Below are 24,274 nucleotides of genomic sequence, written 5' to 3'. Positions count from 1 at the left end.
TCCCTGGCTCAGAAAAGTTGGATAAAAATATTTTGCTTGTGTTAGCATTCTAGTAGTAGTGGTACAACAAAGAGAGGAAAGAAGGAAGATGTTTCACTCTAGCAATGAACCATGCTAAGCTATTTTATACTAAATCTGTGAGAGCATTGACTGAATGTATAATTTATTTATTTTTTAAATACTGAAAGGAATAAGAATATCAAGGTTAATAAATAGAGGCCCTTCCAGGATATATTCTGCTCCCAAATATATGCTAGTTTAATTGTGTCCCTTTTAATTTCCTCAGCTGATTTGGCTGAATTGTCAAGTAATTGTCCTACTGAAAGAAGAAAGAGGGATAATATTTCAAATAACTTTGTTAATCTCCTTAGTCTCTTAAGAGAGAACCCTTTTCAGTATCAAATTTTATTGCATTCTTAGAATTTACAAATTGATTGGCTGCTAAGTTTAGCCTAGTTGTCTTTTCCAGTTAGAAACCTTCACACAACAGAAGAAAGGCATCATATTTAACTTGACATGCAACAAATGAATGAAAGTTCGTTTTGCTGATGCGGTTTCCCCCCTTCCCCTTCATGCTCCAGGTGCAAGAGCCTGCTGAAATTGCTGCGCCAGGCAGTTATTTTAAAGCAATTTTTGGTTCAGTGTTTTATCAAGCCCAGGAGTAAAATATTCTGGTACTACTGCAGTTTCACAAATCTCCTTTTAAAGTTAGAGCTCTGAATAATTATAAATATAATTATAATAAAAGGGCCCAAAGTAACCATAAGACATTTCATAACATCAAGCGGAATGTTTTGGAGCAATCTAAATAGGTTTGATTTCTACATTACGCTTCGTTGTGCTGTTGCTCTGCAGCAGGGATGGCCAGCGTGTCCCTGACCCTTGGCCAGGCAGAGGCCCAACAACCGGAGAGGGAGAAGCTAGCAAGCTCGGCTCCACAGCAGGCAGAACGCAGAAGAGAGCAGGAAAGAGAGGCGAGAGAAAGCTGTGTTCATTTACTGCCTAATGGACTGATGCAAGGAGAAAGCTAATAATGGAAATGATATGTCTCACATGTGGAGGAGGGATCCGCATTGGACTTTAATTCCCTTTTAACTAGCACTGGGTGCCCTACCATTACTCAGAAGGAGGCACCCGCGCCTGCCTCCCAGGGAGTCATCCACCAGGGGGACTCGGGCACGTTGCCTGCATGTGCCGCCCCTGGGTTCCCCTGCACGGCTTTCCCACGGGATTTCCCACTCCAGGGCCTGCCAGGGTCGTCAGCAGCCTTGCCCAACACCAGTGGATTCCTTTCCGCAGGCACAGCCAAATATTACTACATATAATACAGACTTTTATTTACTCAGTGTTATCAGAGGCAGATATTCAACCTTGGGGACAAAATAAAAGTATCGCTCTTAAGTGGCCCATAATAGTAATAGTATAACTGCTTCTCTCCCCACACCTTCAACACCCCATTATGGAACTCGGCTTCCTTATGCACCATTTTTATTTTTTTCCCTTTTGAGGAAATTCAGATGAATCTGTACCAGCAATACATAGGACTTAATTTTTTTTACACTCATGAACATTATTTTTTTGAGAAATAATGGAGTTTTTCTTTCAGTGTAGGTGAGCAAATCAGTAAGCAATGTAATTATGGTGCACTTTTAAAGGGTGAGAGGGAGCATTGTTTTGAGTACGCTATTACCTTAACCATGCCAGCAACTCATTAGCAAGAAACTCAGAAATAGTGAACACTAGGTGTCAGTGTAAGAAATGGAAAAATACCAAAAACCTGTTGTTTCCAATCAGGTGGATAAGCTAAAAAACCAGAACCAGCTGTGACCACATTTGCTTGTAACTGCATAATACTGTTAACAAGCCAATCTTCCTTAGAAAAACTGATTCCCAAACCATCAGGTTCACTTGAAATCAGATAAGTTGAGTATTAGAAGCTACAATGATTTCTCTCCATTAAATGCCGCTGAAGTGGTTGCTAAAAATACATCCAAGTATTAATTTAATCCATCAATACTTGTCAAGGTTGCATGCAGATGGCAGCGGATCCTACCATTATAGCACTAAACAGGAACTGAGGGGGAAACTACGTTGAGGGAGAACAGTGACACAGTTGTCTCAGTACTCTAGCTGGTAATGTGGAATATGCTACCCTATCACCCCTGCTGACCTGGGTCCAAGTTTGGTCCGGTGAACCTAACTTTGCCAAACTGTCCATCTGAAAAACTACCAGTCTTGAAATGACATTAGCTATAGTGAGTGCAAGATCTCCATTTGGGCACAAGTAGGACGCGGGTGGTGCTGTGGGTTAAACCACAGAGCCTAGAACTTGCTGATCAGAAGGTCAGCAGTTCGAATCCCTGTGACAGGGTGAGCTCCTGTTGCTCGGTCCCTGCTCCTGCCAACCTAGCAGTTCGAAAGCATGTCAAAGTGCAAGTAGATCAATAGGTACCGCTCCGGCAGGTAGGTAAACGGCATTTCCGTGCGCTGCTCTGGTTTGCCAGAAGCGGCTTAGTCATGCTGGCCACATGACCTGGAAGCTGCAAGCCAGCTCCCTCGGCCAATAAAGCGAGATGAGCACCGCAACCCCAGAGTCGGCCACGACTGGATCTAATGGTCAGGGGTCCCTTTACCTTTACACACCAGATGGAAGATGAGGGTACGTCCAAAAATGGTAGCACTGGGCAGAGTTGCCCCTTCTGCATCTGTAGCACAACTTCTGCCATGTCCTAATGAAAGCCCATGTGCGCTTCCCTGCTACACCCTCTTGGCTGCAGCTGGCACAGGCAGGGAAACAGCAGAGTAATGAGGCAAGGAACTGGACCAAGAAGGGAGGGGGATAACTTGGGATAGGGCTGACACTGTCAACAGCAACCCCACATTTCTTATACAGTGGTGCCCCGCAAGACGAAAAGGTTTTCCGGTTTTGCGTTGCTTCGCTAGACGAATTCCACTATGGGCTTGCTTCGCAAGACAAAAACGTGTTGCGCTTTTTTTTTTAAGCCGCTTGAAGAGGTGCAGTTGCGACGGACCGTGCTTCGCAAGACGAGAAACATCGCAAGACGAAAAGACTCGCGGAACGAATTCTTTTCGTCTTGCGAGGCACCACTGTAATGTGCAGCTCTTACGGGTTTAGGAATAGAAGACTACCTCTCCCTCCCTCCCTAAGAGATCTTCTGTTTTTTATATTTGGGACTGGGAAAGAAAAGCTAGATTACACTTCCATTATATCATAGAAAATAAGTTTAACCTATCCTGAAGTGGACTGTTGCAATAGGTAATAAGCATTATCCAAACAATTAGCAACTTTGGCTGAGAACCTATTAGTCATTTTGATGCCATCTAGAGATTTAAAGCCCCCTAAAAAAACAATATGTGCTTTACACAGTTTAGCCATAGTACAAATATAAACAACACAATGACTTAATTTTGACCTTTAGGTATGAAATCATCAATTATTTCATTTATTTTGAATTAAAAACTGATAAATACAACTTATAGCACAATCCAAGTGAAAATATAACCCTGAATGCTACAACCTCTTGACAAATGAAAATATTTATTTTTGTAAGGTTTCCAAACCTGCTGGGTTGATTCTGCCCCATGACAGGTGCAGCCTAGGTCTTCATCACTGCAGTTATATTGTTAAAACTGTACGGTAGGAGCAGAATGAATACTCCAAGGGTTTTGCCCAGATGGTTTTTGTGACCTCCTTCATCCATTCATGTAAACACACCATATTTTCCGGTTTGCTGAGTTGTATATACACTCTACGACTTTGTACTAAGCCTGAATGTTTAGTTAGCCAGAAGATTGTTTCCATCCTGTGATTCATTAGATCCCTATGGGATCTCTACTTCCTTTATTTTATACAATCACAAATTATATTAGTTTGTCCTATTTTGATAACCCCTTTAATTAATGTCCTGCACAGGAAGCTTTATTACTTCTTCAAACAATCTCATAAAACAAGGACTTTTCCTGGTCCTGGGTTGGCAAGAACTGACAGCTGCAAATAACTTTCTTACAACAGTTGAGCAGGATTACTCATGTTTTGCTTAATGCTAGTTAAATTTTGGTGATGAATTTAACACATTGAGCTCCTTTTCTAAAAAGATCTAGATGAAAAATAAAAGCCTAATAGATATTTAACAAGAACAGAAAAGCCACTCATATTTTAAAGTATTAAAAGATATCCTCTAAAGCTGAATCAGACAAAAATGGTATTTTTTCCCTAACTGTAAGTTGGATTTCCCTCTGACCACCAGTAGGAGGCAGCGCAGCCTCTAGACTTCACTCCTCTGTTGGGGAGCCACCCCTTAAGTCCCAGACTGAATTGCAAAGAGCAGGAAATGTCTCCAAACAAAAAACCCAGTATAGCAGGTGCCAACATGGCTAACCCTGGGAACTTTCCAGAGAAAATATCTGGAAAATCGACATTTCATGTTGGTTGCTGCACATTTGGTTATTAACCAGAACTAGAAGGATTACCCAGAATGTGACTTTAGAGGTATGGTGGGAAACGCTATTATTTATAGCAGTATCATAAAAATTAACACATCATTAAAAGTAACAAAGAGGTAAAGCTACTCTTGAGAATTTTGAGGCTTCTTGGAGGCCATTTCTTATTATTTGCAAGAGGTTTTGAGACGCATGTGGAACTATTAAGTGTTGCTTAAAGTAAGAAGTAGTGATGTATGGAAGTGAGAGCTGGACCATAAAGAAGGCTGATCGCCGAAGAATTGATGCTTTTGAATTCTGGTGCTGGAGGAGACTCTTGAGAGTCCCATGGACTGCAGGAAGATCAAACCTCTCCATTCTGAAGGAAATCAGCCCTGAGTGCTCACTGGAAGGACAGATCGTGAAGCTGAGGCTCCAAGACTTTGGCCACCTCATGAGAAGAGAAGGCTCCCTGGAAAAGACCCTGATGCTGGGAAAGATTGAGGGCACAAGGAGAAGGGGATGGCAGAGGACAAGCTACCAGCATGAGTTTGACCAAACTGCGGGAGGCAGTGGAAGACAGGAGTGCCTGGCGTGCTCTGGTCCAGGGGGTCACGAAGAGTCGGACACGACTAAACGACTGAACAGCAACAAAAAGTAAGACGAACTTATTAGATACTCCTAAAGCAGGAACTGAAAAGAAATGCTTCTTAGTCTGATGTCTTTGATGAACTATCTTCCGCTGACCTGCATTTTCAGAAGGGTACATGTGTATTCTCACTTCCCGAAGGCCAGTGTTGTTAATGTTAATTTCTCAGAGAACATATGTGACTGCGCATGTGAGAGTTGAATGGGGTTTGCGTGCAGGAGGCACAGAGAGAGAGCCGGCCTGAGTTTTGCATCTTTTGAATGTAGCAACTGGAGTTTCTCCCACTTTGACCTGTCTGTAACAGCATGGGCATAGCCAAGGGGGCAGCTGCCCCCCCCCCAACAATAAAAATCAATGAAAATACTTAACTAATTGAGGTTCTGCCCACCTCCAACAAAAGCTTGCGCCCTCTAAGCAAAGTCCTGGCTAATTCTCATTATGTCTTCCTCGGTTTGACTCCTGTTGGTATTTGAATGAAATAGATAGACAACTGGCAGTGTTTCATGCGCTTATAACACTTCTGCATTTGTGAGAAATCCATCTTTTAGTGTGGTGGAACCTACACTTTGGAACTCCCTGCCTCAGGCAGGTGCGCTCCTGCGCTCTTTTCAGAGTCTGTTTAGCAAAGCCTACTCAGATATTTAGAATGCTAATGTGTTTTTAGTTTATTGCTGTTTCTAAATTGTTTTAATGTATTAATTGCTGTTATTAATAATATTGTTTCATTCTTTTTGTAATCAGCTTCGAGGTTTTCTACAATCGAGAGGTATATACATTTTATGAAACTAGTAAAATCAAATTTATTTTTTTAAAAAAAACAAACAAAAAGAACAATCTTCTTACCAAATTAATCAGCTGAGTGTGGACAATGTCTTCCACCAATACTGCCGACTCGTGGAGAGGCCTGCGAGCATCTCCTAAGGAAAACCTGAAAGGCAATTATTTTGAAAGTTACTTAAGTGTTACCAAAAAGTTTTTTAAAAGGTATTAAATCACCGTGCTCTAAAAGAGTAGCAAAGAGGAGGTAAGGCACACAATACAAGTGGACTGTAAGATTATATCACATTACAAATTAAATATCACAACTAACAGGAGAGCTTAATGTGACCTTATTGCACAAATGAACTCCCAAGTACAAGTCGGGCCATTTTTTCATAGTCATAGACTGGGTTTGGGCATTTATCTCCCACTCTACTCTTCAACAGGTTCTCAGGCAGGGTTACATAATCAAAATACACAACCAAAAAAGCAGAAAAAATGACTTGGAGTCGAGGTAGAAGGTGCATCAAATTAAGACGGTTTGGCCTGAGAAGATAAAAAGGCTGCAAACCACTTTGAAAAGCTCTGCTGCGAGTACAAAATGGTGGCAGAAAACTGTTTGCTTTCTGCCATCACGGTCAATAACAAACTCATCTGTGCTTGTTCAGACTTTCAGAGAGCTTCATTGCCCTTAACTCAGATCTATACCAAGGAGCGCAGCAGATTCTACTCTGTGGGAAAGGGCACTGAGGAGCTTCTATGTCAACCACCCGAGTAATCTCTCTACTCCGGGGCCATGGCAACCACAAGCTCCCTGGGGCTCATGGGGATTTTCACTGGACGTCATCAGCCACTAGGGGAAACTATTCTAACAGGCACCCTAATCCTTCAGAGAGGAAGGGCTGCCATTTGTCAACAGGAAATGGATCATGACAAACCATGAAATCACCCAGCCACCTTCCATTCTGCTGAGAAAACCAAGAGTGTGTCCTATTACATGCATTCTGCTAATGGGACAACTTTAGGGCCATCAAGGCCTGAGTTACCCCAGAAAAGGTAAACGTGGCACAGGTGTTGAGGACTTCCAGGAGAACAACTTGTCTTACAGGTCCTCAGCATAAAATCTGAGATAACTTAGATCTGCCCAGGGCAGGAGACTGCTGGGAAGTAAGGTGGGTGATTCACCAGCAGAATCTCAAAGTGTCCCAACACAAGACAGGGACGCTCAAAACTGGCACCAACTCAGAGAGGAGCCTGGGGAAAGAATTCCTATAGATCTGGCCTATGGAACCTTTTTATGTTAATTACTGCAATCCCTTGAGAGAAATCTTTCAGGAGCCACATAAACAAAATAAGTATTAATGAAGAAACATTAAAAACAACAACCCACTTTCCACATACTGAGCTATCTTTCATAACTGAATTAAATGAAAAATAACAACTAATGTCCTTATGTAAGGCAGAATTGCTGACAAAGTAAAGGCTGATTCTGCATGCCTCATCATTTCCTGTAGGGCAGGGGTAGTCAATGTGGCACCCTACAGATATTGCAGGACTTCAATTCCCTTCATTCCTGACCAATGGCCATGCTGGCTGGAGCTGATGGGAGTTGGAGTCCCATCAGATATATAGGAAAGAGGAGGGACTGGACTGGAGCAGAACACCAAAGCTGTAACATTTTTGTCAAGGAGAAAATTGTGGAATGAGGTTCTGTGGGGAGTGGCCACCACCGGGGGAGGGCGTAGTGGACAAGAGGTGTCTTGATTAGCAAGCCAATAGCAGCACATGGAGTTGGAAGCTGCTGGAATGGGGGAGGGAAGTGGCTTTAGATGGGGGACAGGATGTGGATGGGGGTTGCACAGGAACTGGAAAGTGGGGGGTTCATTAAATTTAATCAGAGGTCCTTCCACTGGCGTCTTCCACATCAATGCTGTGTCCCCCCCCCCCCACAGTGAAAATCTTCAAGTGTAGTCCTAGCCACCCACAAGGCGGCCCAGGCACACAACTCCATCAAGGTCCCAACATATAAATATGCGTTCAGAAGAAGAAGACGCAGTTTAATAAACTAACTGACTCGTCTAACACTCCACAGCTGAAACTGTTCTTTTCCTATTTTGAAAAGATGAACGGCCTAATCGCCCAATCTGCTTCTAATGGTCTGACCAGTAGTACTAATCAGTAGCAGATCCTCCAAGTGTCCCTATTTTCCAGGGAAAGTCCCAGATTTACAGAAGCCATCCCGGTTTCTGATTTGACCCTGGAATGTTCTCCTTTTTCTTAGGGCGTCCCTATTTTCATGGGAGAAGGGTTGGAGGGAATGCAGTAGTACTACTGGACAGAACAAAGTCACAACATTGCTTTAAAATGTTGGCAATATAAAATGGAATAAGATCTGTCCTAAGAAGATTGAACTGACAGCAAGACATTCTCAGAAGCTCCCTCAAGGGAAAGTGTGTTAACACAGATAAACCCTGATTGGAGAATACCAGTTATTCCAGCTGAGCCTCACTGCCAGCAACAAACATCCGAGAAAAGAGCATTTCAGGACAGAGTCCCCATTAGGGAACTCCGTTTTAGGAGTTAAAATGGAATAAACAACCTCACTCCATTGTTAGCTACTTCCACACTCTCATCAAGGTAGTTTGTGGAGTTCTTGCTTTTCTGTTCTGTATACAAATGGATCTAAAAGCATTTCAGTTTTCTTATTTTTAATCATAATGTTTGTGTTACTGTCTTTTGGTTTTAAAAATGCTTCCAGATGTAATTATTGTAAATGGAAAGAAAGAACTTCCTATGCCTCTGTAATATAAAATATGTTACCTTTTAATACCTTCTTTTGATCTGTCACATAAAAGTACCAATCCAAATGAAATACAGCAAATATGACAAAATAAAATGTTTTACCAAGTGTGTCAACAAAAAGTTATTGACACATTTGGTAAATATATGAATATGAACAATGCTTTTTTTTCTTAAAAAAATGCTTAGGGGTACTCTCATTTTCCTACTCATATGGAAATACTGCCCCTCAATGAGGCCAAACTTAGATTCACAAAATGTTTAGGGGTATGAGTACCCCTGTGTCCCCCCCAGAAAAAAGCACTCTCTCTGTGTGTGGAGAGAGCGAGAGAGAAAATATTGCTGTGAAACAAAAAAGAAAAAAGCGAAAGACAAAAAGCAAAAACATAACTTTATATTAGGCATTGGCAACTGGAACCCATTCTCCCAATGAAGCCCTTGATCTCAAGAGATCACATCATTATTAGGTACCTCAGCCAATAATAATAATAATAATAATAATAATAATAATAATAATAATAATAATAATAATAGCATTATAGTATTCAGGATGGCACAAGACTATAATGCTATAAATAACACTTTTCTGATTATGTTTTCTGTGGTTCTGCCCAGGGACTTTATACATCGTCTCTCTCAGCTCTTGTTTGTTTTTTAAAAAAATCTTCAGTACATGACGAAGCTGATTATTATTGCTCTTTCCTTGAAATTACTCCTTCTTAAGATTTCTGATATGCTCCCTCCTCATTCCTCCTGGTCACCTTCTCATCTCTTGAATATGAATTTGGATAAAACGGACCTTCTCTCTTTCTCTCCCTGCCCCTGCACAATTAAGTTTGCTTCTACTAGGTAATCCCTTTTTATCTATTCCTCTAGCCCATAGTATTTGTATTTAATTTAGTGAAATCTGTTTTTTATCATTAATTATCTAGGAAATTTGTACCAGCCTCTCTTTCAAAGCTACTCACACTAATTTGTTCACTCAGACTGACCACTCCTACTAGTCTTCGCTGCCTCTTCTATCAATTCTTCTTCCTCTGTCTTGAATTATTCAACTTGGATAATTAGTTTCTTTTGCTGTGATAATTTCACACCTCTTTTCTGTTTACTTTCTTCAGTCATGTTTTATTTAAACTTTTTCTACGAACCTTCACATGTCTTTACTATTTTCTCCTCATATGAGAGATAAACTCAGTGTCACACTGCAGCTCAAGGATGTATTTAGGCAATTTTCCCCTAAAATTTAATTTCTATCTCAGTTCTCAGAAAGTCTGTGTTGTCTCCATCTCCTCCACCACCACTCTTTGGGTAAATAAACCTACTATTAGGTAGTTTAAGTAGTTTTCCTGTAACCAAAGGTAACAACTTTATGATGAAATAACAGGCTTGCTTGCAGGGGAGGGGTAGGAATTCAGGTTTATTACACACAACTATAAGCTCAACTGGATAAAAGTTGTTATAAGAAGTCTTCTCTGCATTTAACACACTTGTTTTAACATGTCAATTTTTCAACACTGAAACATAAAGCACAATTAACATGGAAAAACTATTTCTCTTCAAGTCACTATATGAACTAGTAATGTATCCATTAAATCTATTTTTTTTAAATAATATTTATTACTTTTAAAAGTTACAAAAAAGTAGAAGAGAGAAAAGCCAAAAAAGAAAGAAAAAAAACAATAAAAAAGAAAAAGAAAAACAATACAAACCCACCCTAAACCCATTAAATTAAACACATAAACAAAGCAAAACAAAAACAATTTAAAAACATCTCTCCTTTTCCATACTCTGTCCTTCATTCCCTTGTTTCCTCGACTTCCTCACACCTCCCTTTTTGTGTCCCACTTCTAGTACTTGTTTCAGCAAATCCTTTCCATCTTTCTCTATTTTCTGTCATATTATAAATAACATATTCTTTAACCTTATTTCCCATTAAAGATAAATTAGTTATATACACCCAACTTCTTATAGCATTTCTGCTAAATCCATAAAATATCATTCCACCATTTTTCTAACTTTAACAATTACTTTAACAATATTTCTAAATAAACGCTTTAAATTTTCTAGTAATCTTCCACTATCTCTTCTCCCTGGCTTCGGATTCTGCCAGTCCTTTCCGTCAGTTCCATATAGTCCATCAACCTGGTAATCTTATATCCGAGGCTCTTAAATCTCTTCCAAGTCCCTTCTGCAGGTTTTCTTCATATTCTTTGATGCTCAGGAGCCAATCTCGGGAAAACTCCAGCCTAGCAATACTTTTGTTCCTTCTGGACAGTTCAGCCAAATTTCCAAAGTTAAAAATAAAGTCCATAGAGTGTTTCAGAACGTAATTCAGGATTCCTCCAATTCTAGCGACCCCCAAAACTTCAGGCTCCTCCAAACCCAAGTCCATGTCCCAAAAGTCAGTCAATCCCTGGATAGAGGGTTCTTTCCAACTTTCCTTCTTCAATCCAAGCCGGGATCCTAACCTCAAAATTTGACTTTTGCTAGATTCAGTCATGAAAGACCTCAATTTATAATCCTCAATTTGCTTCTGAGAAATTAAGGATCCCGCTTGTACTACTTTTGGTTTCACATCATCAGCTTTCTCCTTTTCCTCCACCATTTTCACATCATCAGCTTTCTCCTTTTCCTCCACCATTTGTCCAACCAAGATATGTTCCTGTACCAACTCCTGAATTGTTTCTGTATTAGCACTCACTTTTTGACTCAAATTAGTCATGTTCCATTCCAAGTTGTCAATTTTAGAGATCGTGTCATCTGTCTTTTTATGGAGCTGTTCCAGCGAGTAGTTTATCTTGTATAATACAGTCACAATAGCTTCTCCTATCAACATTTTGAATGGTCCAAGGTCAGACTCTAGTTTTCAGAATCTTTATCTTGCAGCTGGAGATCTCCCTGTTGCACTCATGTAACAGTTTCACATACTCCCTCTAGAGGGAAACAGTCTCCGTTTGTATCAATTCTTTCAAGCACGACTCGATCAAATAACAATAGTTTCAATTTTCGGTTACTTTTCCCTCCATTTTTAAACGCAGAAGAGGACAATGGAAACAGTGCCTTTCTTATTTTAGCTAGCTGTCAAATCCGTTCTGTCAATAAACTTCCCCGAACGTCATCTGGTAGCCCTTTTCCAGGTTCAGAGCAGTGGCAGTTTGATTTTCACTCTCTTCTGCAGGCACACTAGATCCAAAACTTCCCCCCTCTCTCCTGCTTCCAAGAGGGGTTATATATTTTTGTCCGGTGGGAATTTAATCCTTTATCAAAAGCTTTCAAAGACTTTAGCTTGTAACGTCTTTGCTTCAACCTATTTACAAAAACGGGAGGCGGACTTCCTGTTTAGAGCCTTCCCGCTTCGGCACCAAATTAAAGTGTTTCAAGATCCAATTTTCCGTTCTACTCACGGGTAGTCGTTTAAAATCCAATTGTCCACAGGAAAAAGTCAGCGCTCTCCGGCAACAGCAATGCGGCTTCACTCCGTGAAAGAAGCGGTCGATTCAAAGCACCGCGCCGCTCACCCCACGTCGCTCCGGATCCCCAAAACAGGGTTTCCCCCGAGTAGGGGAGGCGCAAAGGGTGCCAGCCGAATCCCAAGTTCACAGGCTTCTCCCGCCTGTGATTTCTATGGATCTCCGCCTTCACCGTGGCGGTCAGACCCTGCTTTTCACGGAGCAAGTTCCTCCCGATCGGAGGAGCTCCGCCATTGCCGGAGGCGCCAACCCGGAAGTTCCTAAATCAAACTTGATTAATTACCTTGCACATTCGGGGATGTAGCCAATGCCAGTCCAATTCAGAGTAGACTCACTGAAATTAATGGCTTTTGCTAACTTAGATCCATCATTTTCACTGGGTCTACTCTGAGAAGGCCCTAACACCCCCCCCCCCCGGTTTTCTACCTCTTCATTGCACCCAGTGTAAGTTATTTGCTTGCATGCTGCAATCTTTGGTGGTATATAAATGAATGAATGAATGAATGAATGATCATCATCATCACCATCATATCTGATGTAGTTACTCTTCAGCCACACTTGCTCCTATAAAACAGAAGTAGTAATCTCACATTGTCTACCATAGGATGCTTGAAACAGACTAGTGATGTATGGTGAAAATATGCACAGAATTGTCAAAAGGCACATCTCAGTTTTGTGCTTTGTGGTTAGTTTCTGCAATTGCCTTGTTCACATGCAAGTCAAAACTTGACTTCGCAGGAGCATGCAAAAGTGCTGGCTCCCAAGGAGCTTATCTCAGCTGCACAACCCCTCCTAGGCTTTTTCGTTCAGTGTGGCTAACCATAGGAAAAACCTTGGCTATAGTTCATGGTTAAGCAGGCAAGATGTTAACCACGATCCCAGGTTCAGACAACATGCTAAGCCAAACCTTGGTTTAGCTGCCTGGCTGCAATGAACTGAAAAGACTGTAACTGAAAGTATCATTAAAACAAGTACTAATTAGTTCAGAGAAATGATAAAACGCTAGAAAGCTATTCAGTTGTTGTTGTTAGGTTGAGAAATCTACTCCATGTATTCCCAGCAGTTCTAGCCTACTGGAATCTGGAGCAGTTCTGCTGCAGGTTCTCCTTCTGAGTCGAGCTCCGTCAGTAGAAGCTTCTAGCAGGCCTCCATTCTGGGTACTTGTTTCATTCTGATACGGACAAAACCAAGCCATTCTCTGCTTAGACCACTTCTCTACATTTGCCTGCAGACAACTTTATACTAGCCGCCCCATCACACTGAATGGTGTTCTGTACATAAGCAGTAACATACTTGCTTTGTTTGATTTATACCAACCTAAAACAGGAGCAGGCAGTACCTCAGTCACCCCTAAAAATTGTTGCATTTCAATTTAAGCACTTTCAGTGTAAATTAACTGTATAAATCCACTGACTGACAAAAAACATATAACATAATTCAATCCAGTTGTGGGATCTAATACGTTCCATTTGGCACCGACAGCTTCAGTCTGGATCAAGAAAGAAACGAGACAATAGACTTTCTAGAGTATGCAAGCTGGATTGTGATCAATCATTTCTGTAAAATAAGGAATACGTTTGACTCAGTCTCAACAATACCATTCAGTGATAAAGGAATTTAGCAAGCCCAGAAAAAACGAATGTTCAAATGTTTCTCTCAAGGGAATAGGATGAAAAAGAGATAAAGAAAAGAGGAAGTCAAAACGTAATCCCAGTGTATACATGGTAAGTGTTAACTAAATGTGGAAATCCGAAGCTATTTTTTCAATATAAATTAAAACTGCAAGAGTACTTTAATAGAAACATAAATGCTACAAAATGCAAGTCTTTAGCTATTTAGGCACCACTTTCAAACATTCTGTTCAAATTTCTGACAATAAATTAACCAATATTTTAAAGCAATAGAACTTTCAAAAGACACAGAGGAGCTTGAGTTAAATGTTGTTTTCGAAGACCACATCCTTACTTGGATACTAAAGAACAAACCCCAGTTTCCAGCCATGTAAATGTTCAGTAGAAAACACAGGAAGATATGAACACTTCTGGAAGTAAATGATGTAAAATGTCTTTCATTTAGGCGCTATCATTCGGAAGATAAAATGTTCAGGAAGCTTTCCACACATACTGAAGGCCACACACTAAGGCACTCACATAATTAAGTTTTGTTGTTTTGCTTAACTCTCTCTCATATACACAAAACTAGCTGGAGGTCTCGTTTTGAGGGCCGGGCGCCTCCTCTTCTCTCCAGGCTGCCTTGCCACTGCCAAGTGCGCTCCTAAAGCCACAACTGCTTCAGTTTGCTTGGCCCTTGGCCCTCGGATGGCTCAGCGGATCTTTATTATTCTTGCAAGTGTGGTCAGCTGCGCCAAGTGTCACGCCATGTGGTGTCCGCTCAGCTGATTTATCTCACAAGGCTGTTAGGATGTGTGCAGATTGCACACAAGCCTGCTGTTCTTACAGGCAACCCAGTCACTCCTTTTTGTGACTTTTGACTTTCAGACCAGAGAATCTGAGAATACCACCAAGGGGCATTCAAGCAATTTGTTACAGTAAGTTGGAATTAGCATATTCATTAAAAAAGATGTTAAACAGTCAACGGACACAGATTTTCAAAGCATACCAACAGCAGGTTTCACTACTTAAAACTAGCCTAACCACTCAAGCTACTCATTCTAAAAGCATGAATGAAAACACACAGAACTCTGAGAATGTAGTGAAGCTGGTCAAGAAAGGGGGGAGATTTTGTCTGAAGAAGTGGAGGTGATATCAGAACAGAAATGGAAGTTGCTGATTAGAGCCTACTGGTCAAAGCAGGAGAGGTTGTCAGTGGAAGGAGGTGGACTCTGTTGGGATTTGGAAAAGGTTTTGGCCAAGAAGAAGTCTTAAAGAGGATGGGCTGAGAGTAAAGGAGGGAGAGGAAGCAAAACATAGGAGGGAGCGGTTGGCCAGCTGGTGGACTTTCCATAGCTGTCAATGTTTCCCTTTTTTTAAGGGAAATTCCCTTATTCCGATTAGGATTCCTCGCAAGAAAAGGGAAAAGTTGACAGCTATGGGGCTTTCGTGTGTGTGTGTGCATTATAGCACCTGTCTTTATTTCTGTGTGGAGATTTCTTGACATGATGGAGGTGAGGGCAACGGAAAGTGCTAGAGGGTTGGGAAGAACACAAGGTTATATAAAAGTTCCTGTGCTGGAAAATGATGTCTCTTTGGGATCCAAAAGTATTTGTAGATGCTAAAGCAAGAAAGCAGCTGTTTTTATGCCCCAGGATGGGGACTTAATGATTGAAATGAAAACTAAGATTAACAATCCCATTTTCCTGTCTGTTGGTCAGGGTGGATACACCTGGATTAAGAGGTTACGGCCTTGGTTAAAGGTCTTGCCTCTTTCTGGGTTAACATAAGGAAGATTAACAGTAGCTGGGACAATATACCGTATGTTGCTTACCTCTAACATGGGGACCTTATTTTTTATTTTAACAAGCAATTCTGAGAACAAGCAGAGGAAGCACCTTAATTTCCACAGGTGTGCTAACATAGGCAACATTTCAGAGTACATATTCTGCCTGGCATTTGGTTATTGCTCAGGCTACTCCTTTGCCTTTATGTGACAGGAATTTCAGCCTCCATAACTTTACCTGCAAAAGTTATCTGGAATAAGCTGAACTGATAACATTATGTTGCCACAAAGAGCTCTGTAAAGTTTTGCCTATATAGCATACTGTTGGATTGTTGTTTTTATTTTGATTATGTATTTTGTGGTTTTATATTTTGCTTTTATTCTGTGAACTGCCTTGACACCTCCGGGTATAGGGTGGTATATAAATAATAATAATAATAATAATAATAATAATAATAATAATGCTTGCTTTTGCACAATAGGAAATATTGGATTTGATAGTTTGATGTCTATGGCCAATTTGAAGCTGTATTGCAGAGACCTATGCTGAATTTATGCCAAGACTTAGAATCATAGAATCACAGAGTTGGAAGAGACCACAAGGGCCATCGAGTCCAACCCCCTGCCAAGCAGGAAACACCATCAGAGCACTCCTGACATATGGTTGTCAAGCCTCTGCTTAAAGACCTCCAAAGAAGGAGACTCCACCACACTCCTTGGCAGCAAATTCCACTGTCGAACAGCTCTTACTGTCAGGAAGTTCTTCCTAATGTTTAGGTGGAATCTTCTTTCTTGTAGTTTGGATCCATTGCTCCGTGTCCGCTTCTCTGGAGCAGCAGAAAACAACCTTTCTCCCTCCTCTAGGTGACATCCTTTTATATATTTGAACATGGCTATCATATCACCCCTTAACCTCCTCTTCTCCAGGCTAAACATGCCCAGCTCCCTTTTCACCAAGCACTTTGCTGGTGCAGATTGACTGAATAGTCTTGGAGTCTTTAGCAGGGATAGACAGCCCATCCTCATGAGTTTATAAAATAGGTTGACTTGTAAAGAGAACAAAAATTACTAATATTTATTTCCCATCTTCAATAGCAGCAGCCAGCCACAAGAACTCTTTGAATCCCTGGGAATAGTAATCTTAGATTTTATAAGTAGCATAATCCACACCAGCAGCCTGCAGTATACTAATGGGTGGAGTACGCCCTACTCTTTGACATAATTTGTCAAAGAAGCCACAGCTGCTCTACTGATGTGCTTTGCAGAAGCAAAGGGCTGGTAAGGTGTCATTGCCTCACCAATGCCTTTGGCAGCTGCAGAAAGAGGGCAAAAGACACTCACACGCTTCTCCTCAAAGACCTCTGGTTGCTCTTGGCTGAACTAAAAGCAGTCCTGAAGCCTCTCTCGGCTGTGGGCTGATCATGGCTGATCAATAGGAATGGGTCATGAGAACTGTAATATTTAAGTTCAGGTATTTAAGGAGTTAAATAACTTCTGCAACAAAGTTCTCCACTGTAATAAAATTAAGTGATTCTCAGAGGTTTGTATGGGCTAAAAAGATCTTAATATATTTTTAACTGCTGTAATTAAAACCATTTCCTAGTGAAAATAACTGAAATATTACATGATAAAATTGTCAAGAGAAACAGCTTATTTTTACATTAATACTCTACAATACTTTCTTCAGCTTTCTAACAGAATACTTCAGAGTGTGTGTGTGTGTGCGCGCGCACACACACACACGCCTGGAAGATGTCGCCTGGAAGTATTTTGTGGCAAACATTATAAAGATAACAGAACAGAGAAGGTCTAGTTCAAGCCATTATAAATACCTCATTTTTCCTAAAATCACAAAAACATATTTAAAGTTAAGAATTCAAACATGCTTCTTCATTTAACTGCAATTTGGCAGAAATTTTGGAACAAGAAAAGAAGATTTTGAAAAAAATGCTTTAAAGTCACTTGAGTTTTGATCAATTTGCTACAAAAACAAAGACAAAGTTTGGAAGATGACTGCATCTATCAATTACACTTTGGTTACTGAGCGAGTCCCTCAAAGCTATGTCATTTGCCTTGAAGCATCGTTTGAGGAGGGGCAGGGGAATAAATCACTGTGAAACAAGCAAAGTTGCTGTAAATCTAGTAATAGCCTGTCATTGTTACCTTAAGAGAATAGGGAGAAATTATATAGAAAACATTATCTTTTAAAATCCAGATGCACAGTAAACCCCTGTCCCTGCCCTGTATAATCACCTTTTGACACAGCATCATATGGATATAATTTATAATTGCCTATCAACCCTCCCTTCTTGGAAATCTGCTGCATGGGAATTGCTGGGGACCAAGTCTGGCTTCTGGCTGTAGGGGTCAGGAAGGAATTTTCCACTGAGATGTCTCATTGTCCGTGAAAGCCTCAGCTTTTCATCTTCTCGTCATGTCCTGATGCAACTTGGGCAGAGATGGAGTAAGAAGCATGGCCAAGAAGATGCCTTGTGCCTGTCTTACAGTTGAGAAGCAGTAAAAGCCACATAGCACAGGGAGGGCAATTGCCAGTGTGCCCTGATCTCTGCCTCAATCCTAGTCTCCTCTACCAAGCAGACAACAGTCGAATGTCCTTCTTTCTCATTGCCAAATTAAACTAGATGTGTGTGTATGAGAGAGAGAGAGAGAGAGTGGACTGTGCATGTGAGAATAAAACAGGAACCCATTTACACACTGGGAGCAAGCCCTCATTTTTTCTTCCCTATAAGCACATAGGCATTTTTTTTTTATTAACATCAGAAAATGACCTTGGACCAGTGTTTGAAATTCGCTAGCTGCCAGGCACATTTTGCACATGGCTATCAGCCACTTGCAACCAAGTGAAGATGCCTGGGCGCCAGGATCCCACCTGATGTCTTGACCATCTGGAGAAGCACGCCTGGGGATCCTTGGATCCTGACTGTTTTCACACACTAGCAACACATCCTGTAGAATTCTAGTTGTTATATTTATCTGCACAATGGCTTTCAACCCATCTGACCCAAAATGGCAACTAGGCAATCCATTTGGTGCCTATCTTATATATCTGAGTTTCTAACACTGCCTTGGACACACAGCACCAACTAGACTCCTTAGAATAACCACTATAAGAAAATGCCAGGCATAGGGAATTTTTTCCAGTGTTTATACTGTGTACCTTAAGGAAGCTTACCACAAGCCAGTTCCTAGGAACCAAGTGGGCCAGATCTGCATATTATGCAAGCTATTTGCTAATTATGCAAAAGAAGTGGTGTGTTACGCAATCCCAACCCTCTGCTTTCCCACTCAAAATTATTCCTTTGAAAGTTGTTCTATGGGAAGAAAACCTATAGAAGTATTCTGAAATACTTTTACATGTAACCCTCAAAGGTTGAATAAAAATGTAGACAATTATATATTGCAGGAAATGTAAGGCTTCTCTGAGAATAAGCCCCCAAAGTCTGCTGTCAGCCCAACAAAGTTGCCCTTGACTTGCTGCTGCTCAACTATAGCTATGCTAACACTGGATTTGTGAACTGCTTTCCATGCAGCCGCCATCTCTCTTGCTCTAAGGAGAAGGAAACAAACAAAAAAAGGCTGCAAAATGAACTAAGGCGGTTCTTCTCCAGACAATGTGTGCCACTCCAGACTTTCTTGGGGGGTGTATGTGTGGATATCACTGTTGCCCTAAATGTCAACAACAGCTATGGCAACACTCACTGGCTGAAAACACCAAAAAGTGGGAGCAGACAAATTTCTCATGAAATGAATGTGCAGGGTGCTTTCTACACACTTTGCCTGAGATCTGGGGATCTACGAAGAGTCATGACTTGCATTTTTATATTAAAGCTGGGAATCCGTGCCATCCAGTGTTGCCACCTGCCTTGGGGTGGCATATCTAGAATCCAGGTCTCCAGGGGTGGAACAGTATAGCAATCCCACCCTTAAGAATTTTACTCAGGAAATTCCCATTACTTTTCCTACAGAAAAAAAACAGTAAAAAGATTTGCTGTAAAACACTGCAAGCCATGAAATAGTACCTTATAAAATGTAGCCACTAAACAGTAAACCTCTTGGAACTGAAAACATTGACACTTTCTATTAAAAGATTCTTAGCCACAGGTCACTAAATATTTACGAATAATCACTTCTATAATATCTCTCATTGTCTGGCTCATGTGTGAAGTTTTTATGTACCTAACACAGCTTGCAAAATGAAATGTGCATTAACTGGGGTTGCGGGGGGGGGAGAGACATGTTTCTAGGCATAAACCATCCCTTCTTCCAAATAAAACCAAAGATGACCTTGATAAAAGACTAAGACTAAATAAAAATCCTGTTAATTATTCAGAAGACAACTTTTATATGTATACACAGTCATTTTCTCTTTTTTTAAACTGAACCGTTTTTAAACAAAGTATGAAAGTAGAGCTCTTGAAGGCAGAGACACGAACACATTGCTTCCCTCACAGCACCTCACCTTCGTGCAGAGAGGCCATGCTTAGACCTGTGATTGGAATGCAACTGGTTTTGGTTTTGGCAGGCCAAGAGCACACGGTGGATTCTCTTATAAAAGTGCGCACTAAAATAGGCTCACCTTCTTTACAAATGTTGTTTAGGTCAATTTTGAGAAACAGTCCCAACTAATGTGATATTGTACAATATAGTATAATACAATAATATAGATGGGTGTGGGTGTGCACAGAAATGTGTGTGTGCTTCTTAGCTGGGTATTTGTAGAGTAGAGGCAGTGATCCCAGTGCATCGGATTACATCATGTAATGTTTCTTCTAATGGCAAACTAAGCTGATGAGTGCCAACAGGATTGTAGCCAAAATGGGGTCACTGAGAAGCAAGGGAGAGGTACCAGGATGCTCAGGTGAACCCTAAGAAGTGCAGAAATACATAAACAAAACAAAAAACCCAGGATAAAAAAAAGTTGAGGGGGAAAACCTCAAATGAGTCTAATGTAGTATGAAAGAGTGGGTGTCTTGGATACAGTGTCTTTTGCACTCTGCAGCTGTTTTCTATGTTGTCATCAACAACTAAGTCAACAACTCATAGTCAAACTAAAATACATGCAGGTCCAGTTTACTGAACCCAATGCATTCCCTGGACGTACCGTACCTCGTTAGGTGAGCGTTCACATAACGAGTTAATGATGTCCATTGATTCCTATGGAGAAATTTCTAATGTTCCCAATCACTGAATATTGACTGCCAAAAGCCAGAAAAAGAATAAATAGGAAAACACAGGGGGGAAATGTTCTCGGATTTGACTGATCACTCCTCCCTCCCTCCTTTCTTCAACCAATAAGCAAAAGGCAAACAAGGAAATAAAAAATGCCCACTGTTGAGATATCTGTCTCTGTGGTGTGTGTAGTGAGGATAGTGTTATGTACTGAAGTTCTCACCCTGGGCCAGCAGGGGGATACTGTAGATAGTTATGCAAATGAAGGATCGAAAGTGACGGTCAGTGATTGGATAGTTTTGTATGCAAATGAGGGATCGAAAAGTGACATTCAGTGATTGGATAGTTTTAGAAAATGGCAACAGTTGCATTGTTCTGGAGCTCTATATAAGCAGGCTGACTGAGCTCCTCAGCCTAATTCTGTTCTGGCATCTGAATAAAGAAGAGCTGTTTAAAGAATCGCTGTGTCGTCTGACATGTTCGCCCACAACTTAACAGATAGGGCACAAATTCCTTGTATTCGGATAAGTGGATTTTCGGGACGTGTTTGTACATAATATTTCCCCTCTGTGGGGACAATTGCAATTCAGCACTAAGTAAGGACAGGGGACTACTTCTCGATGGAGATGATTGAACCTGTACAGAAAGTGAAGGAAATAAAAGCAGCCTGAATTCAAAAGCTAGTGTGGTGAAGTGGTTAGAGTGTTGGGCTAGGACGGCGCAGACCAAGGGTCAACTCCCCGCTTGGCTGCAGAGCTTGTTGGGTGATCTCTCTCAGCCCCATCAACTTCGCAGGGTAATTCTGATAATGAACAGAGGGCGAAGAACATGCAGGCTGCCTTAAGCTCCTTGGAGAAAAGGCGGGGTAAGAACACGGCAAGTAAAGAAATAAATTACAAAACATTTCCATTTTAGTTCAAGCCAAGGTATTCCTGTCATGACTGTTGTACCCCTCTCCCCCATATGCAAAGCCTGGACAAGCCATTATTTATTGTTGCAGATACATGTATTTCACTCTCTGAGTCCAGAGATTTCCTAGAGGCTTTCAATTCAGGAGTGGGTAACCTCCGGCCTGTGGGCCAAAATCATCCGAACGTTATTTGTGGTAAAAAATTCCTTTGCAGGCTTTCCCTGAAACACCCTGGTTATTTGTATAGACCTATATCCTTACAGCATATGTATGATTTCTCGCTTTACAGGTTAGAGGGGGAAGAAACTGAGGACCTGGCCACGGAAGCTCCCATCTCCTTTCCCCTCTCACTGCAGCAAAAGCAGCTTCCTAAGCACGAGATAATCATTCTGCATGTGACAAAATGATACGGAGCTTATCTAGCACACCCTGAAGCCCCCCCCCCCCCCTGCACTCACACAAAGGCATTATACTATCTGTGAAAACATTGGGAAGAAATTTGAGCTCTCCTAACATGAAAAGGGAAGAGACAGACAACACTAGTATGTCACATGCCTAGAACACCCATTAGGGCGTGAATACAGGGAAATTTAGGAATATTGCTCCATTTGCCTATTGCACTTGCTTCCCGGCATCTGGACAAGCCATGCCTGAAGAAAGCCACATCCTGAGCCACAGACACCTGGGCACGCTCTTCATACAGGAGAACAGCTTTTAAATTTGATCATGTCCGGTAGACATCCTCAACATTTGTATAGTGTTTTTTAACTATCAAAACTGAAACTTCCTTCCAGAGCCCTATTGCCATCAGCTGCCAAATGCAAAAATCCCATGGCTCTTTTGACAGCCTGGTTCTGTTACACTGAAAGAGCGACCAAAGTCCAGAATGGCCATTTGCCCCTTCACTTCTCTTGTGTAGCCACTAATACATTTCCTATGATTTCATTGCCATTCCAGTTGTCAGAGTGAGGATCCTTCCTTTAAAATTTAATTTCCAACCTGAAACAACAACAGCAACAGCAACATAATGATGATGAAGAAGAGGAAAACATAAATGAGCCAGGGTGGCATAGTGGATGGAGTGTCAGACTTAGACCTGGGACACTGGGTTCAAATCTCTGCTCATCTGTCACCCTCACAGGATGGCCTCACCAGGTCACTGAGAGGATTAAATGAAGAGATTGCAGTGCTGTTGCCCAGGGAGCCTTGGCATGGCAAAAGGGTGGTTACAAGTGTAATGCTCAGTTATTTTTTCAGTTTTTTTGTAACTACCATCACAGAATGATTGGGACTGAAAAGTAGTGTGCCTGGATCCACTTAATAAACACAGTGGTACCTCGGGTTAAGAACTTAATTCGTTCCAGAGGTCCGTTCTTAACCTGAAACTGTTCTTAACCTGAAGACCACTTTAGCTAATGGGGCCTCCTGCTGCTGCCGAGCCATCACCATGCAATTTCTGTTCTCATCCTGAAGCAAAGTTCTTAACCTGAAGCACTATTTCTGGGTTGGCGGAGTCTGTAACCTGAAGAGTATGTAACCTGAAGCGTATGTAACCCAAGGTACCACTCTATGCCTGAAAGATTTTTACATTTCTAATTTCGTTTGTAACGGGAAAATATCAAAACTTGCTAACCTGGGTAAACTGACCCAAGAATGTGTTTTGTTTTCTAGAGCGCAAATGGAGCCCAGAAGAACTACAGATAACACAGCATAAATTGGATAATTTTAAAGCCGCTTACTAAACAGGACATGACATCCTACTTCCAAAATCTAGGAAACAACTTTATATTCTTGCCCTCTTGTTATTTTAACCTGCCAGGGAGCAAGATGACCCATGCTTTAGTAATGTCTAGACTCTTAATGTGCTTAATGTTATCAGCTGCTTGCACAGGACCACAGACCGAAGTCTTGCAGATGGGGCTCTGAGCAATACAGTAATTGGCATTTCAGCATCTTTTGAAAAGTAACCCAGAAAACAAGCACATTGTGATAAAATACTAGAACCACAATTTTGTGCTCTGAAAACTACAACATTCCAGAATACTGCATAATACTCATGCAGCTTCACTGCCAAAATAACATTTGTTGTGGAAGGTTAGAGCAACGGAGGCAGTAAACCTGTGTCCAGACTGCATGCTCCTCCGTGCCCCCTGCATATGGAAAACTGCTGTGCTAGTGTCAAGACTAGGCTACAGTCATGCAACCACCCATCTGTGGCCTGAAGTGATACAGTTTGGAAACAGGCTTTTACCACTTCGGTGAGCACTAGGCCTCAGGCATCATACAAAACCAAGCATTTCCTGATGTTTATGAAGAGAACTGCCACTACCGCTTGACTGTATTTGACCATTTTTCTGCTCCTTTCCCCTTATGGGGTATCCAAGAGCCCGTATAGAGTCCTTAAGTGGACTCCCTATCAGTGGGAGAAAATAACAGGCCAACCAGAGAATATTGAGCAGCTAGAAAGCCTAATCTTTATTAGACTGTTGCAACAGGGTTCTCACTCACCGCACGCAGGAGGCAGGAGAGAACCCAGAACAATGGCGTGCAAGCCCTTATACTGGCTTTTGAAGTTGCCTACTCTGTAGCTCGAGACCACCACCCCCCCCCCCAAAAAAAAACCATCATGCATGCATGACGGAAGAGGGCAGACTACAGCAG

The 24,274-nt window shown here is 41.4% G+C and overlaps 1 protein-coding gene across 6 annotated transcripts in view; it reads right to left on the bottom strand.

Annotated features, from left to right (window-relative positions):
• Positions 1–24,274, bottom strand: part of SUPT3H (SPT3 homolog, SAGA and STAGA complex component) — a 301,316-nt gene that overhangs the window by 157,884 nt on the left and 119,158 nt on the right. For all 6 annotated transcript variants that reach the window (XM_083495288.1, XM_083495287.1, XM_083495289.1 and 3 more), the window contains exon 3: positions 5,933–6,017. In XM_083495288.1, coding sequence (XP_083351414.1) covers positions 5,933–6,017 — 85 coding nt within the window. The remainder of the gene's footprint in view (positions 1–5,932; positions 6,018–24,274) is intronic.

This window comes from Podarcis liolepis (genome assembly GCF_965112155.1).
Source record: "Podarcis liolepis genome assembly, chromosome: 3".
Lineage (NCBI taxonomy): Eukaryota > Metazoa > Chordata > Lepidosauria > Squamata > Lacertidae > Podarcis > Podarcis liolepis.
Note: the sequence above shows the minus strand (reverse complement) of the source record. Positions and strands in the feature narration are given on the sequence as shown.